General features: G+C 41.2%; 1 protein-coding gene across 2 annotated transcripts in view; it reads left to right on the forward strand.

Annotated features, from left to right (window-relative positions):
• TMEM2 (transmembrane protein 2) overlaps positions 1 to 13,970 on the forward strand; it is a 76,620-nt gene that overhangs the window by 20,634 nt on the left and 42,016 nt on the right. For both annotated transcript variants that reach the window (XM_015406973.1, XM_015406972.1), the window contains exons 3-4: positions 6,557 to 6,697; positions 9,221 to 9,782. In XM_015406973.1, the coding sequence (XP_015262459.1) occupies positions 6,557 to 6,697; positions 9,221 to 9,782 (703 nt within the window). The remainder of the gene's footprint in view (positions 1 to 6,556; positions 6,698 to 9,220; positions 9,783 to 13,970) is intronic.

The following is a 13,970-nucleotide window of genomic DNA, read 5'->3' on the forward strand; positions in this document are numbered from 1 at the left end:
CCTTCCTTTCCCCACAACAGACACCCTGTGAGGTAGGTGGGGCTGAGAGAGCTCTGAGAGAACTGCTCTTGAGAGAAGAGCTCTGAGAGAACTGTGACTGACCCAAGGTCACCCAGCAGCTGCATTTGGAGGAGGATTCAAACCAGATTAGAGTCCGCCACTCTTAACCACTACACCAAAAGTATGATGTATCCTCTGGTGAGAGGAAGACCATTCCACTTCATAGAAGTCTGGATCTAGTCTCAAGCAGTGCTCTGGACTGTGGAGTTACGTCACCAAGGAGTACACAATACAAATTTCCAACCTTCCACCGGAATGCTTCATTCTAAGAGACCAGAAAAATGCCTCGGAATTGCCCATTCAACCTAACACCTTATCGCCATTGAGCCTGTGCTACTTTCAGAGAAGGGCTGTAGAGGTTTTTTTTACTCTGTCTTCACTGTGCCATGAAGAACGGGTACTCGAGGGCCATCCTGGATTTTAAAACTCCTCAACAAGTCCGTCAAATGAAGACATTTTGGGATGAAAACACTCTGATCCACTGCAGAATCCCTACAACCAGGATAGTTCCTCACATCCATACATCTTATGGAGGCATACCTGCACATTCCAATTCTTCCAAGGCACAGGAGATATCTCTGCGAATGCATTGGGGAAGACCTCTGTCAATTCAAGGTGCTCCTGTTCAATATCTCAACTGCTCCAAGAGTCCTCTTCAGGGGTCTGATCAATCCAATTATCAAATCAAGAGAACGAGAGCCACACACATCCTTATTTAGATGACTTACTGATAAAGTTCAGCCCCATAGTCAAATCATTAGTGGATATGAAGACAACCATTCAAGGTCTACAAAGTCACAGCTTCATCATAAACCCGCAGAAGAACTCACTGAACCCAGTACAACTACTAGAGGTTCTGGGCGTCATCATCAGTACAACAATCAATTGCTTATCTCTGCAAACCCAGAAGACATGGAAATCAGACAGATGTCCAAGTTCGTGATCACGAGCAGATCCACTTCCTTGATGACCCTGACCAAACTTTCAGGTCTGCTAATATAGTGCATAGACACAATCCAGAGGACGACTGCACGCACAACAGTTACAGCAACTGGTAAGGCCTTTCCAGTCTCAAACCCAGTAAAGATCAGCCTGCTATGGTGGATAAAAGGTCCAACATACTCCAAGACAAAGACGTACTGCATGTCGAAGAGAAGACAGATCTTTACAGATGCCAGCTCATTAGGATGGGGGCTGACACTGGACAACAACCAGTTCAAAGTCGGTGGTCCGAGCCAAAAACCAAACTGACCATCAGCATTCTGGAGTTCAGAGCCACAGATCTCACATTAAGACAATTCCAGCCTCAGATAGCTCCTTTTCACATCTTAGTGAGGACAGACAACATATCAGCCAGAGGTTCATAAACAAGCAGGGGCTTTTCAAGAACATCCACCCTACACAAGGAGGCAATAAAGGTAATTTGCTGGGCAGAGAAAAGAAAAAAAAATCTGACTTCAGTTCAGGCAGAACACGTAAAAGAATTTCAAACAATCAGACATCAAGTGATCCAGACAAAAGGTTCAAGAAGGAGAGTGATCCATCAAGATGGGTTTGTTCCTGTAGATCACCAGACATTTTGACCTACCACAGATAGATCACTTTACATCCCCAACAGATCACCAACTTGACAGATTTTACACAAGATTCTTTCATCCCAGGGCATAGGCAATGGACACTCTCACCTCTCCATGGCCAAACACCCATTCTAATAGTTCCCAAGGTACTCAGGAAGGTCAAAGAGCAACTAGTAGACATCATTCTAGTGGTCCTGTTCTGGTCACACTGACCATGGCTTTCAGCCCACTGAACCCCCCACTTAACTCAATATTGGTATTCCTGCAAGAAGGAATCACGAGAGGACTCTCAAATGACAGATCACAGCCTTGGCCATGATCCTGCCCCAAGTCAAAGACACAAGCGTTTTGCAACATCCTCATGTGTGACATTTCCTCTGAGGTGTAGGTTTGAGAGACCCTTCACAGGTTCCCTACATGGAAGCTACAGATGGTTCTCTTGGCACTTACCAAACCACCATTTGAGACACTGAGGGAAGTCTTATTAAAATGACTGAGATTGAAGACACCTCCTCTTACAGCTATCACATCCACCAGACGTTTCTCTGAGCTAGGCTCGCTTTCAGATAAACCCAAACCATACATATTTCACAAAGACAAGGTGCTATTTAGACCAGTTCCTACCTTCATGTCAAGGTCAATTCTGCCCTCCATAGAGCTCAAGATATATGTCTTACATCCTTCTGCCAACCTGGAGCATTAAAGGGAGAAGACATGGCACACTCTCAATGTCAGAATGAGTCCTCAAGACATATTTGTTAAACCAGCCACATTAGGAAAACCAACATGTTATTCTTGTCCATATTTCCACCTACCACAGGAGAAAGTTATCCAAGTTGGTCATAAGTGGCATACTCAGAACGTGCATAGGAGAGGCCTATAAGAGCTACAATTTTCCTATCCCTGCTGGAATTACAGCCCATTCGGTCAGGAGTGTCACCAACAATGCCGCATTTGCAAGGCAGGCAACAGTCAAGGAAGTTTGCCAGCAGCAACCTGATAAGATAATCTTTCTCCACATTTATTAGGCACTACAAGGTCAGTACTTATAATTCAGCAGCTGCTGTCTTTGGCAGAAGGGCACTACAACACATCCTAAGCGAAGATGACGATGACTCATGCCAAAACTGCGAACATTGGTCTGGGAGGTCCCATCAAGATGTCCTCTGCCTCAGAGGGAGAATGGACCATTGGACACTTACTGTGAAGGGTCCTTCTCCTCTGAGGAAAGGAGGACATCTTGTCCCTCCTGAAGTCAAACCAGTTATTCAGCAGGTACACTTCTTATCTCAATCATTTTATTTGCCTGTTTTTTTCTTATCTGTGGTATTGCCCTGCTCTTTTCCGTGTGTTCTTTTCCCTATAGTTGGCATTATAGGCTAACTTTTGGAGTTACTAAAACTGAAGAGGGTGACTCCTACAGGCAAGAGACAGGAAGTTGGGGGGGGGGAATTGCTCCTGCCTCCCTGAATGGATGATGGGGATCACACATCAAGATGTCCTCCTTTCCTCGGAGAAGGACCCTTCCATGGTAAGTATCTAGTGATCCATTCCAAGAACTGAAGAGCAACTTCCTGTAGAAGAAACATAACCCATTTTTAATTTGATTATGCATTTAGTGGTTGGAGGAGTAACTAGCTTTTTTTCCTGGTGACCGGAAAAAAGCCCACGTGGAAATAAGCCCACACAGAAAAAAGCCCATATACATAAAAGCCCACACGGAAAAAAACCATGTAAAGCGTGATAGATATTTATAATTGTGGATAACCATTCATCTCCATTTATGAGAATGAACAGGTATTACCTGTATTCACATGTAACAATATGTGTTGTGATTTTATCAAGTATAATCCTATATATATAATTGTCTTACTGTAATTGCCATTTTCCAGGTGAGGGCTGGAGATCACTCAGAATTAAAACTAAAGAAGTACAAAAAAGATACCTGGCTGCTTTGAAGACCTTTTTGCAGGCATACTGTTTTCTAGTTTTCCCACAACCCTATGAATGAGAAACAGAATTTGAAAAACCATGCTTTACTAAATTAAAATCTTCCCAGCATCTAATTTTTGCCCCTCAGTGAGTGGAAAATGTGTGGAGAACTTACCTACATAAAAAGTCTTGCTTTCTTCAGGGCCTGGATAATAAAAGGCCTGGAACACACCAGGCTACTCCTTTTATAACTCTGGTCCCATTGTGAAACTAAAAGATCAGCCCCTCCCAACTGCAGGGACTGGTGTGATCCAGCAGGGTTCTTCTTATGTTGATTATGTTACCCAGCCTCCTCAGCTGCTGCCACTGCCGCCTCCTCTTTCTCTTTCCTAAATAGTAGAAGTAGTTAAGGCCTCATAGATCTATGAAGCTTAGCTTAAGATAACAAAACCATAAGACAACATTAAATAACAAATAACAACAGAAGTGGCAACCATGTCCTATAGTGCTCTTAATTTCCTATTCCACAGCAGTCATCCCAGTGTGTGGCAATACTCCCTCTAAGGTGTGGAGTGCTGTAAGCAAAAATTCTACATTGTGAGGTACTGGCATTACAGTTGTGAGTGAACAATTTCGCTACTGCATGAATCAGTTTGCTCTGGAGCCATCCTTCCTGAGCTAAGACAAAAATCTGTAAACTGGAGGATAAAAACCTGTGAGCTAGCTAGCTCACACTAACTCAGCTTACAGGAAACACCAGTGTGTGGTCTCTATATGCAGAGGAACCTTGCCTGCCACAAACTAACACTGGCTAATGCACAGGAAGGTCACCTAATAACATAGCAAAATTATTATTTAATTATACATGATAAAATCACAACACAAATTGTTGCATGTGATACTTGTTCATTCTCATAAATGTAGATGAATGGTTATCCACAATTATAAATATCTATGGCGCTTTACATGTTTTTTTCCATGTGGACTTCCATATGGGCTTTTTTCCATGTGGACTTTTTTCCTGTGAGCTTTTATGACAGTAGGGTTTTTTCCTGTGAGCTTTTTTCCTAGAACCCTTCTTCCTATGCGTTTTGGGCTGGAATTCTATCTGGGGGAAAAGTGGGGTTTATTTGTGAATAAACATAGTATTACACTTTTAGAATAACTTCTGGTATGTTTTTTGTTGGGGTGATAGTGTTGATCCCAGGGATTGAGTAGATTACAAAGCTCCTTTTGTGGGAGAAATATTTTCCTTCTAACACATCCACTTAAAACTAAAAAGAATCATGAAAGTTATGGATGTATCTGTTATGATTCATCAAGCTGTTTACTACAGAAGTTACTTCACTCGCAGATCTAATTAACTGTAACTTAGTTTGAATCATTATATCAGCTTCAATTATTGGCACCCTCCTTCTTTGATGCTTGAAGATAAATGTTTGTATGTTAGAGTGAAATACTTCTCTTCAGACAGATGAAAAAGAAGAGAGTGGAATGCAGAAAACATTAAACACTGCTAGGACCCATTATGACTGAGAGATGAGTTGCATGTTATATATTCTAGAGGATCACAACATATGAAAAACGCTAACTTCATAGGACCAAAGTTCTATCAAGTGTAACATGCTGTTTCTGACAGTATAAGCCACGATTTTGAGTGTGCTTATTTCTTATTTCCAAACTTGTTTTCCCTGAAACTTATGCTTGCAGCAGCCCCAAAATCAAGATACACATTATATACATGCACATATAACTTTATCCAGATGTGTATTAAAATACTAAAGGGCTATACAGTATCTGTAGCAATGGTAAGAAGTATCTGTAGTAATGATTAGTAGGTAGGAGAAGCGCTCAGTAATAATAATAACTAATACATTCTATTTGAACATCTAATAGAAGGAAGCAGTTCCTAAAAGCCTAGTGGATCAGTTTGTAAAATTGGCTCCAAGAAGGAAAAGAAACCACAGTTATTCACAGTTGGATTGAATCAAAGGAAAGAAAAGTATACTGTTAGGAAACGTGAATCACTGGGGAAGAGGCATGGAGAGAAGGGGAATGGGCAGGATGACCTAATGAGTTGGTAACTTTTTGATAATGTTCATAAATCTTTCCTGTTGGTGATGGGAATTTAATAAACAGCTATCAGGGTACATTCTCACAGAGAAGATGAAAAGAATGGCAATCCCTGTTACTCAGTTAAACAATAATAGAGTAGAGGGTGTTTTAAGCATCAAAAATCTAAGATGTGAAAAAGGGTTAAAGTGACATGTGACACTCAATACTTACAGAAATGCTTTTCCTTCTACCAAAAATAATATGCATTATATACTTTTTTAGTACAAATGAGGAAAGGGAAAAATATTAAAGTGCCCACCAGTATTACCTTCCAAAATGTTCAGTGGTTTTAAAAAATGTTATGAATTAGCAGAAATAGCTATAATTAGGGACATCTGTAGAACAGTTTTAGAAGGTCTTTTTGTGATGACTTAGCCAGAGATTACATTGCTTTTGCTGAAACGTGCTGCAAGTACTGGTGTCTGCAACTGAAATACGGAAGAAGGGTAGCAGAATGTATTGAGTCATAGTTAAACAGGGCAGTTTCATAGCAAGTCACTTGCTAGTTGGACTATAGAGATCATGAGCATGGGAAATCATGAGCATGGGAAAGTCTTGATTCAAATGCAGAATCAGGAAGAGAATGACGTTTCGTGAAGTGTCTCCTTGGAGCATTGAGGGTGTTGTGTTGTTGACTGACCAGCGAGGGGGTAATTTCTGTATTCCTGCGGATCACTTGAGATTCCAGACTCCCTAATGAGTAAATCTGTGGGAACTTTTATCACACATTGATTAACATGTGATAAGTTGGCATGGGGCCAGAAAAATTGCATCAGTAACTAGTGAACCATCAGTTTGTTATCTCCATTTTGAAGAATTTCCCAGCTGTCGAGATATGTTGATCTATAATTGTCTTTCCTGTTATATTGCAGAGAATTGCCCGGATCAGAATCCTCGCCTTAAGAACTGGAATCCTGGATACGATAGAGAAAAGAAAGTCATAATCAAACAAGGAGATCTGTTTCGTCTGAATGGGGATGCTACAGTGCACTCTATAGTTATACAGGATGGAGGTATGTCAAGCAGCCTCATGTGTTCAACATTTCTTGGAGGCAAAATAGAAGTGATTGGAAACCCATGTTTATATGTAAATACAACAGACACACAAACAAAGTCTCTTACAACCAGGGGTAATTTCCTGCAGGAGCGCACAGGAGCGGAGCTCCGGCAGTAACGAGCCCAGGGGGCGGGCACAAGCAACAAGCCCCGCCCCCTGCTCCTTCTCTCCCTCCTTCCATCCTTCTTTGATTCTATTTCTTTCCTTCTCTTTCTTTATTTCTTTTCCTCCTTTTTTCCTTCTTTCCTTCTCTCCCTCTTTCTTTCCCCCTCTCTCTCTCTTTGCACAGATCTGTGTGAGGGCAGATCTGTGCATCCCCCCCCCCAGCTAGCAATCCAAAACAGTCCAGTGGCACCTTTAAGACCAAGTTATATTCAGGTACAAGTTCTCCCTTTTCTGTGAAGGCAGATCTGCATTTCCCCCCCCCCATAGCTAGCAATCCAAAACAGTCCAGTGGAGCCTGAGCGGTGGGTGTTGCCTTCCGACACACTTCCGGTAATGTCAGGGGGTGTGGCATATGCAAATATGCTAATAAGTTATGCTAATGAGCTCCCGCACCTCTTTTTCTACAAAATGACCCCTGCTTACAACAGAAAGAGAATGGGAGTGAGATGAGATGATCTATGTCTCTACACTTGGTCACTTGAGGCCCCTTTCATCTCTATTCTAGTTCAGTTTTAATACTGGAGATGAACTAGTGGAGAAGTGCCTGCAGTGATGGAGCACAGCCAAGGATTCCCCTTCCTCTGCCTACGTACACCTTCTGTTTAAAACATTAGATACACATACACGAGTTCAACTCATGCAGGAAAAAATGCAGTTGTACCTGATGTATCTTGTTTGTCCCCTAAAACTGTATTATTTGTGCTTGCAGTTGGTAGAAATGCTAGTATTAACGGAAAGGATGACATGAGTAAGGAACATGAGGAAAAAAGTAATATTTCAAAACAGCTTCTTCCGAAGTATTTTATATGGTATGCAGTAATGTCCTGCTTTTTTAAAACATTTAATACTATCCTTGCTTTGGACTCCTACAGCATTTTAAAGTTTTCCATGATTGCATTCTGAGGGAGAAAAAAAATCTGAGTCTGTTCAACAAAAGTAATGTGGGATTAGTTCAGTGATAACTGCACAATAATGTCACTTGGCACTATGGGAAATGTAAGTTGTGTCATTACAGTTGTGGATATTAACAGAATTTCAAGAAATGATGGCTCTCACCCTGGGAATTAAGGAAATTCACATTTGGGAGGGTTCCAGTACATCCTGGTGATCTTCAACTTCAGAACAGCAATTCAAGCAGATTCTTCCTAAAGGAAGTTTCCTCCCAGTCTACTTCCTGTACAGTGGAAGCAGGATAACACAGTTTTCTTTGTAGCATGTAACCTAAGATGGTACTAGGGGAGAGCAAAAGGACATTATGCAATGGTAATAGATCCAAGTGCCAAAACCCCAGGAGGAATAATCTAGGAACATTGGCAACTTTACCATGTACAGATAGGACTCCCCCCCCCCAGTTGTTTCAGCTTCACTTTTTCCAATAGTCAGCTGATAGTATAGCCTGATTCAACAACTAATTGGTAGCACTGTTATGTTCTTGTTGTCTCTGGGTTAGTTACTGGATTAGTCTCTTAGCAGCTTTTTGTAGTGTAGGTGTTCTTCTGATATCTGCTGCTCCTTGGAGTTTGGAAAACATCACTCAGGGTGGTGTTGTTAAAACAGACAGCAACTCCTTACTTATTCCCTTCTTCCTTAAACTTATTTATTTAATACACTTTTATCTCCCCCTTCCGAAGAACTAAAGGTGTTGTACACTGTTTTTACTCTCCTACATTTTATCCTCGCAACAAACCTGTGCAGAGTGTTGGTGTCTGGTCCAAGGTCAACCAACAAGCTTCTCAGAAAAGTGAGGGTTTGAATCTGGCTTTTCCAGATCTAGTCAGATTCCGTAACTGTTACACCACACTAGCTCTCACCATTATATATATAGAAAGCTACCATATATATCTGCCTCCCATAGTTTTCATGTATAGGTCCCTTGACTTTATTGTTCTAGTCTATTTTCAACTTGATTCTCAGGGCTCCTTTTGGTAATTTCTTGTTGCTATGCCAAGTGCATAAAATATAAGCAAATAAAAAGTACTTCTCTATCATCATTGTGTAGGAGGCTTACTCAGCAGGATTTGGTTGGTAACTTTGCAAGGACATGATCAGACATGGCAAGCAGTACAGAATGTTTTGTTCCGCCTTTCAGATAAGGTCTTTGTTCTCTGTCTTTGTTCTGATATTTCTTGATATGCTGAACAATACTCATTGTTTCCATTAGACATATGTGTGTACTTAGAGTTAAGTGTTTACTAATGTTTAAATTTCATTGTTAATGCAGTTATTAGTGTATGCATTTTTTTCAACACAATGCGGTTGTATTTCTCAAAATAGATACTAATAGATTGCTTACCAAAAATACTGTTTCTTGCAGGATTACTAGTCTTCAGTGATGACAAACAAGGATCCAGAAATATTACACTACGAACACGTTTTATCCTGATAAAGGATGGTGGAGCGCTTCATATTGGAGCAGAGAAATGCCGCTATAAATCCAAAGCAACTATAATCTTGTATGGTAAACTGGAAGAAGGTGATTATGTGCCAACATTTGGCAAAAAGTTTCTGGGCGTGGGCCCTGGTGGAACACTGGAACTGCATGGAACTCGGAAGTTGTCATGGACTTCTCTGTCAAAGACTCTGCATTCCTCAGGACTTGCCTCTGGCTCATATACCTTTGAGAAGGAGTTTTCCAGAGGCCTAAATGTGAGGGTTATTGACCAAGATACTGCACAAGTTTTGTTGACAGATAAATTTGATACTCATGAATCTCAAAATGAAAGCAGAAGACTTCAGGATTTTCTAAAAGGCCTAGATGTTGGTCGCATTGTTGCTGTCGCTGTAGGAGATTCAGCTGCTAAAAGCTTACTGGATGAAACCAGAACAACCATACAGAATCTTCTGGGAAGTAAGCTCATCAAAGGATTAAGTTATAGGTAAAAGAGGGGGGAAACCCACTGCTCTTGCAAAAGCAAAATGTCATATTTAGAAATTCCTGTCCAAAGTAAATTCTTTTGTTTGTAGTTCTGCCCTCCTGTTGTGCAAAAGTATTGCCATAATACCGTCATCATTTTTCCTTTAGATAGTATCATGCTGGAAGTGTTACAAGGGAAATTTTTAATTTGATGCTTGAAGGGTATAAAACTGGCATATCTACAAAAGTAAACTTGAAATTATATACATACTTAATAATATTAATCATTAGGTGTAAAAATATAGGTTCATATGCTGTGAACTGTGAATAAATTGTATTTTCCTTTCTTCTGCATCACCTGAAAGGCTGTGCCTGAGAACGCTTCTGGTAACAGAGTGCAAAGTGGCTCACAGGGCTATGGCAAGAAGGGGAAAGAAGATGCACGCACTCTCCTGTCCTCTTATTCCATTCACACTTACCACAAGAGTTATTTGCTGTTGGTTTCCCTTCAGGCTGAAGCCCCACCCCCATTTTAATACATTTTGTTCCCAAAGTCTTGGAGGGGAAAAGGAGATAGACCCATTCTGTGACAGTCTCAGTTCCTAGTTCATGCATACATATGCATCTACTAAATATATGGCAGTGTAAAGAACCCTCCCCCCATTTTTGTAAGAAAATATAAATTCTTCTACAGCTTTAGTTTTAAAATTGTATGATTTACAGTAAATATTTTAACAAGTGATGCTTTTAAGGTCCCCTCCTGGACCTCAGGCAGCAGCTTCTCAGTGACAGTTGCTACAGTTGTGGTAGGATCCTACCATATACATCTGCAGCAAACAAGACATGTTTATTAATGGGTGTACAGTGTCCCCACATTAAAGTACTATCTGTGTAGAAAAGTTGTCTTCTGAGAAGGAGACCTATTTTGAATTCTGCCCCTGGATCATAAAGGCATGCCTTTCCTGTTAAGATTCCTTGAAATGCTTTTACTCACTATTGAATGTCAGTAAGAGTGAGGAAAGAAGAGGAGAGAAAGGTTTGAAATCCAAGTACAATGTTGTAACATGTTGTGATTGGTTTACTTCTAGCTTTTATAGTCTTGGAAACGGTTGAAAGAAAAATCTGGAATGTTTGATTGAAAAACACTGTGTTTCCTTTAGCCAAGATGTTTTAACATTTTTACTGGTTACCTGTGGTTTTAGAAGATGAGTAAGACTTTTTCATTATTTTTGCTGCTAATATTTAATACCCCAATATTTAGGAACTGAGAAAGAATGCGAAGTAAACATATATGTAACACTACTGTATGCAAATGTATGAGAGTGCATGATATTCTTATGCCAGTCAGAATTGAGTTAGTATTACTTCAGGTAAGAATTATTTTTTATTACGCTTTGTAGCTCTTAGGTGAAAAGCTATTAAAATTGACTTGTTTCTAGTCTTCCTAGCCTCAGGATAAGAGATCATTCTGCATTGGGTTAGATACAGGGACAAGAAGGTAGGGCAAAAAGTATTCCCCTGGGAGATGAAAACTTCCCTGTAGTTCCCAGCAATGTTCCCTCTAAGCTGTGGAGTCGTGTGAGCAAAAATTCTACTTTGTGAGCTGCTGGCATTAAAGTTGTGAGCGAGCGATTTGGCTGCTGCATAAATTAGTCTGCTCTGGAGCCATCCTTCCTGAGCGAAGACAAAAATCTGTGAGCCAGAGGCTAAAAAATTGTGAGCTAGCTCACACTAACTCAGCTTAGAGGGAACTCTGGTTCCCAGTCATCTTCCTGCCTTTGTCAAGCAGGCAGACAGGGCCACTTTTGTGAAGTGGCTAGAGCTCAGGGACTGAGCTGTGAGAACCAGATTCAAGTCTGTACTCTATGCTAGGGGACCTTGGATTGGCCAGCAACCTACCTTACATCATATGATCGTTGTGAGGATAAAAAGGAGGAGAGTCTCTAGAGTCAGGTCAGAAAGGATGGGTCAGGAGATATATTGTGCAGCCAATGATTGCTGAGGAAAATGCCTTGATTTGGACTTGGAAGACATTCTTTCTCCAACAACCTGATGAAAGGGGAGAGCAAAGTGAGGGGATAATGTCAGGTGAGAGGGTGAAGACTGGAAGACCCTCAAGTGCCAGAGCCCAGCCTCCTTTGATGCTGGGATAGGAGGCATCCCTTATCCATGTACTCCCTCATCACATGTGCATGCACACACACAGTCACCTCAGAAGTCTTGCCTGGAGGAGTAGTGATGAGTCAGGATAATTCCTGACTCCCTTCCTAGCATGTAGGTGAAAACTGTTCACCCTGATTTTTTGATGGGCCTTAAAGCCACATTTAATTACAAGCTAACAAGATTTCTATGTAAGACAAAGCCTAACAATATAGAGAAGGCTCAACATTGTTGTAATGGTTATTTTCTGCTTGCAACCATGCAAGCCCTCCATAGATTCTGTGGCACAGCATTTCCCCAAGGAAATTGCCCCAAGGGATCACTTGGGGTAGTTCTTAAGCAGGGACACAGTTCCTTCCTTGTAACAATAGGTAGTGGTGAGGAAATATACAAGAAGAAGAAGCAGCAGCATTCATCCCCTTTTTCTTAGGTGGTGCTTTTCACCAAAAGTCTTTCAAGCTTACTCAACGTTTAAGAGAAAGCTGCCGCAGTTTTCAAGTCTATACAAACATCCCTACAGGAGATGTGAAAAGTGTGCCAGGCTGCTTCCCTTAACATATCTAGAACCACTCCAGGTAGGAAAGGGCATAATCTTGCTCTCTTTTGCCAGCCTCTCCTTACAAGGGTTCCAGTGATCATACCAGAGCTTCTAGATCCACCTCTTCCTCAAATTCATAGAATTCAGATAAGAAAGAGGATACATGGCCTTGAGAGGAAGGAAGATCTAGCCCCAGGACAGACTTCTTTCACCAGAGGGTGTTAGACAAGGTTATAAATAGTTTGGAGTGTTTCCCCCTAACAGTGCAATCGTAAGCAGAATTTCACTCCACTAGACCCATCGATTTCAATGGACCTAGAATAGTGTAATTCTGTTTAGGATTGCACTGTAAGTCTTCTAGGCTGTTTAGTGTGGATCTTGCCTTCTCATCTTCCCCAGCTTCTGCTTCAGTGAGACTTCTGAAGCGACAGATCTAAATCTTTTCCTCTTTATACAAGCTTTATTTCCTCCCAGAATGTGTCATGTTAGAGTCAGAGGTTCAGAAAGTAGACAGACCTGTTGGTGCTTTCACATTAACTACTGATTCCCTTAGATCAAAATGATTGCTGCACAGATGGAGGACTCCAGAAAGACTGAAGAGTTTTATAGCAGCCATGTATGCTTCAGGAAGGATAACTGGAATGAAGTCCTTCCCAGGGACTTGCAGGGAAGATGAACTAAATGGGCCGTTCTTTAATAAGGTTGATGGGTAAACACCACCAGTATAGCAGGCAAGAACGTGACTCATCCTTATCTACATGACTCACCTCCCTTTCCCAGAAACCCCACTGGGAAAGTTGGCTGTCAGTTTTTGTATACTTGGATTAAGATTATCTCTGACCAATGGGTTGTATAAACAGTGCAGCAAGGCTACGTTCTGGAATCTTTCACAAATTCCATGTAATTATTTCCTGGCATGTTCTTTTTCCAGCAATGAGGAGAAGAGTTTACAGATAATTTTGGGCAATTCAGTTCTTATTAGAAATGAGGGTTCTTAAGCCAGTGTTGGCCAAGGGCCACTCCGTTTTTATGGTTTCAGAAAATTGGGAGTGTCCAGGGAAGTTCTGGTTCTCAGAGTGGCAACCAGGGCTTTTTTCTGGGGGAATGCACTGGAATGGAGTTCTGGAACCTCTTCGACATAATTCTTTTAAAAATGTTTAAATGTTCATGAGTTTTCTGTATACAGATTGAAAACTTCATTTCCCTCTTGAGAGTTCCAGCACCTCTTTTTCCAAAAGAAAGGGAAAAAAGGCCCTGGTGACAAGTGAAATGCTGAACAGAGGGACACCTGCTCTTAATCTGAGCGGAACATCTAAAGGGCACTCTGAGCATACACGTGGATTGGCTAAATTGCCAGAAGTTGGACATGGCCAAAGGGATCAGACAAGTGTTCCTCTAGATAGTCAAGCAGTTTGGCATAGTGGAAATACATCCATTTGCCAGTTAGTCAAATGGGCAAGTAACAGACTTCACCGTTGTCTCTGTAGCATTCAGTGTTACATATATGTCCGT

Source organism: Gekko japonicus, unplaced genomic scaffold (genome assembly GCF_001447785.1).
Source record: "Gekko japonicus isolate JY-2015 unplaced genomic scaffold, Gekko_japonicus_V1.1 scaffold1623, whole genome shotgun sequence".
In the NCBI taxonomy this organism is placed as follows: domain Eukaryota; kingdom Metazoa; phylum Chordata; class Lepidosauria; order Squamata; family Gekkonidae; genus Gekko; species Gekko japonicus.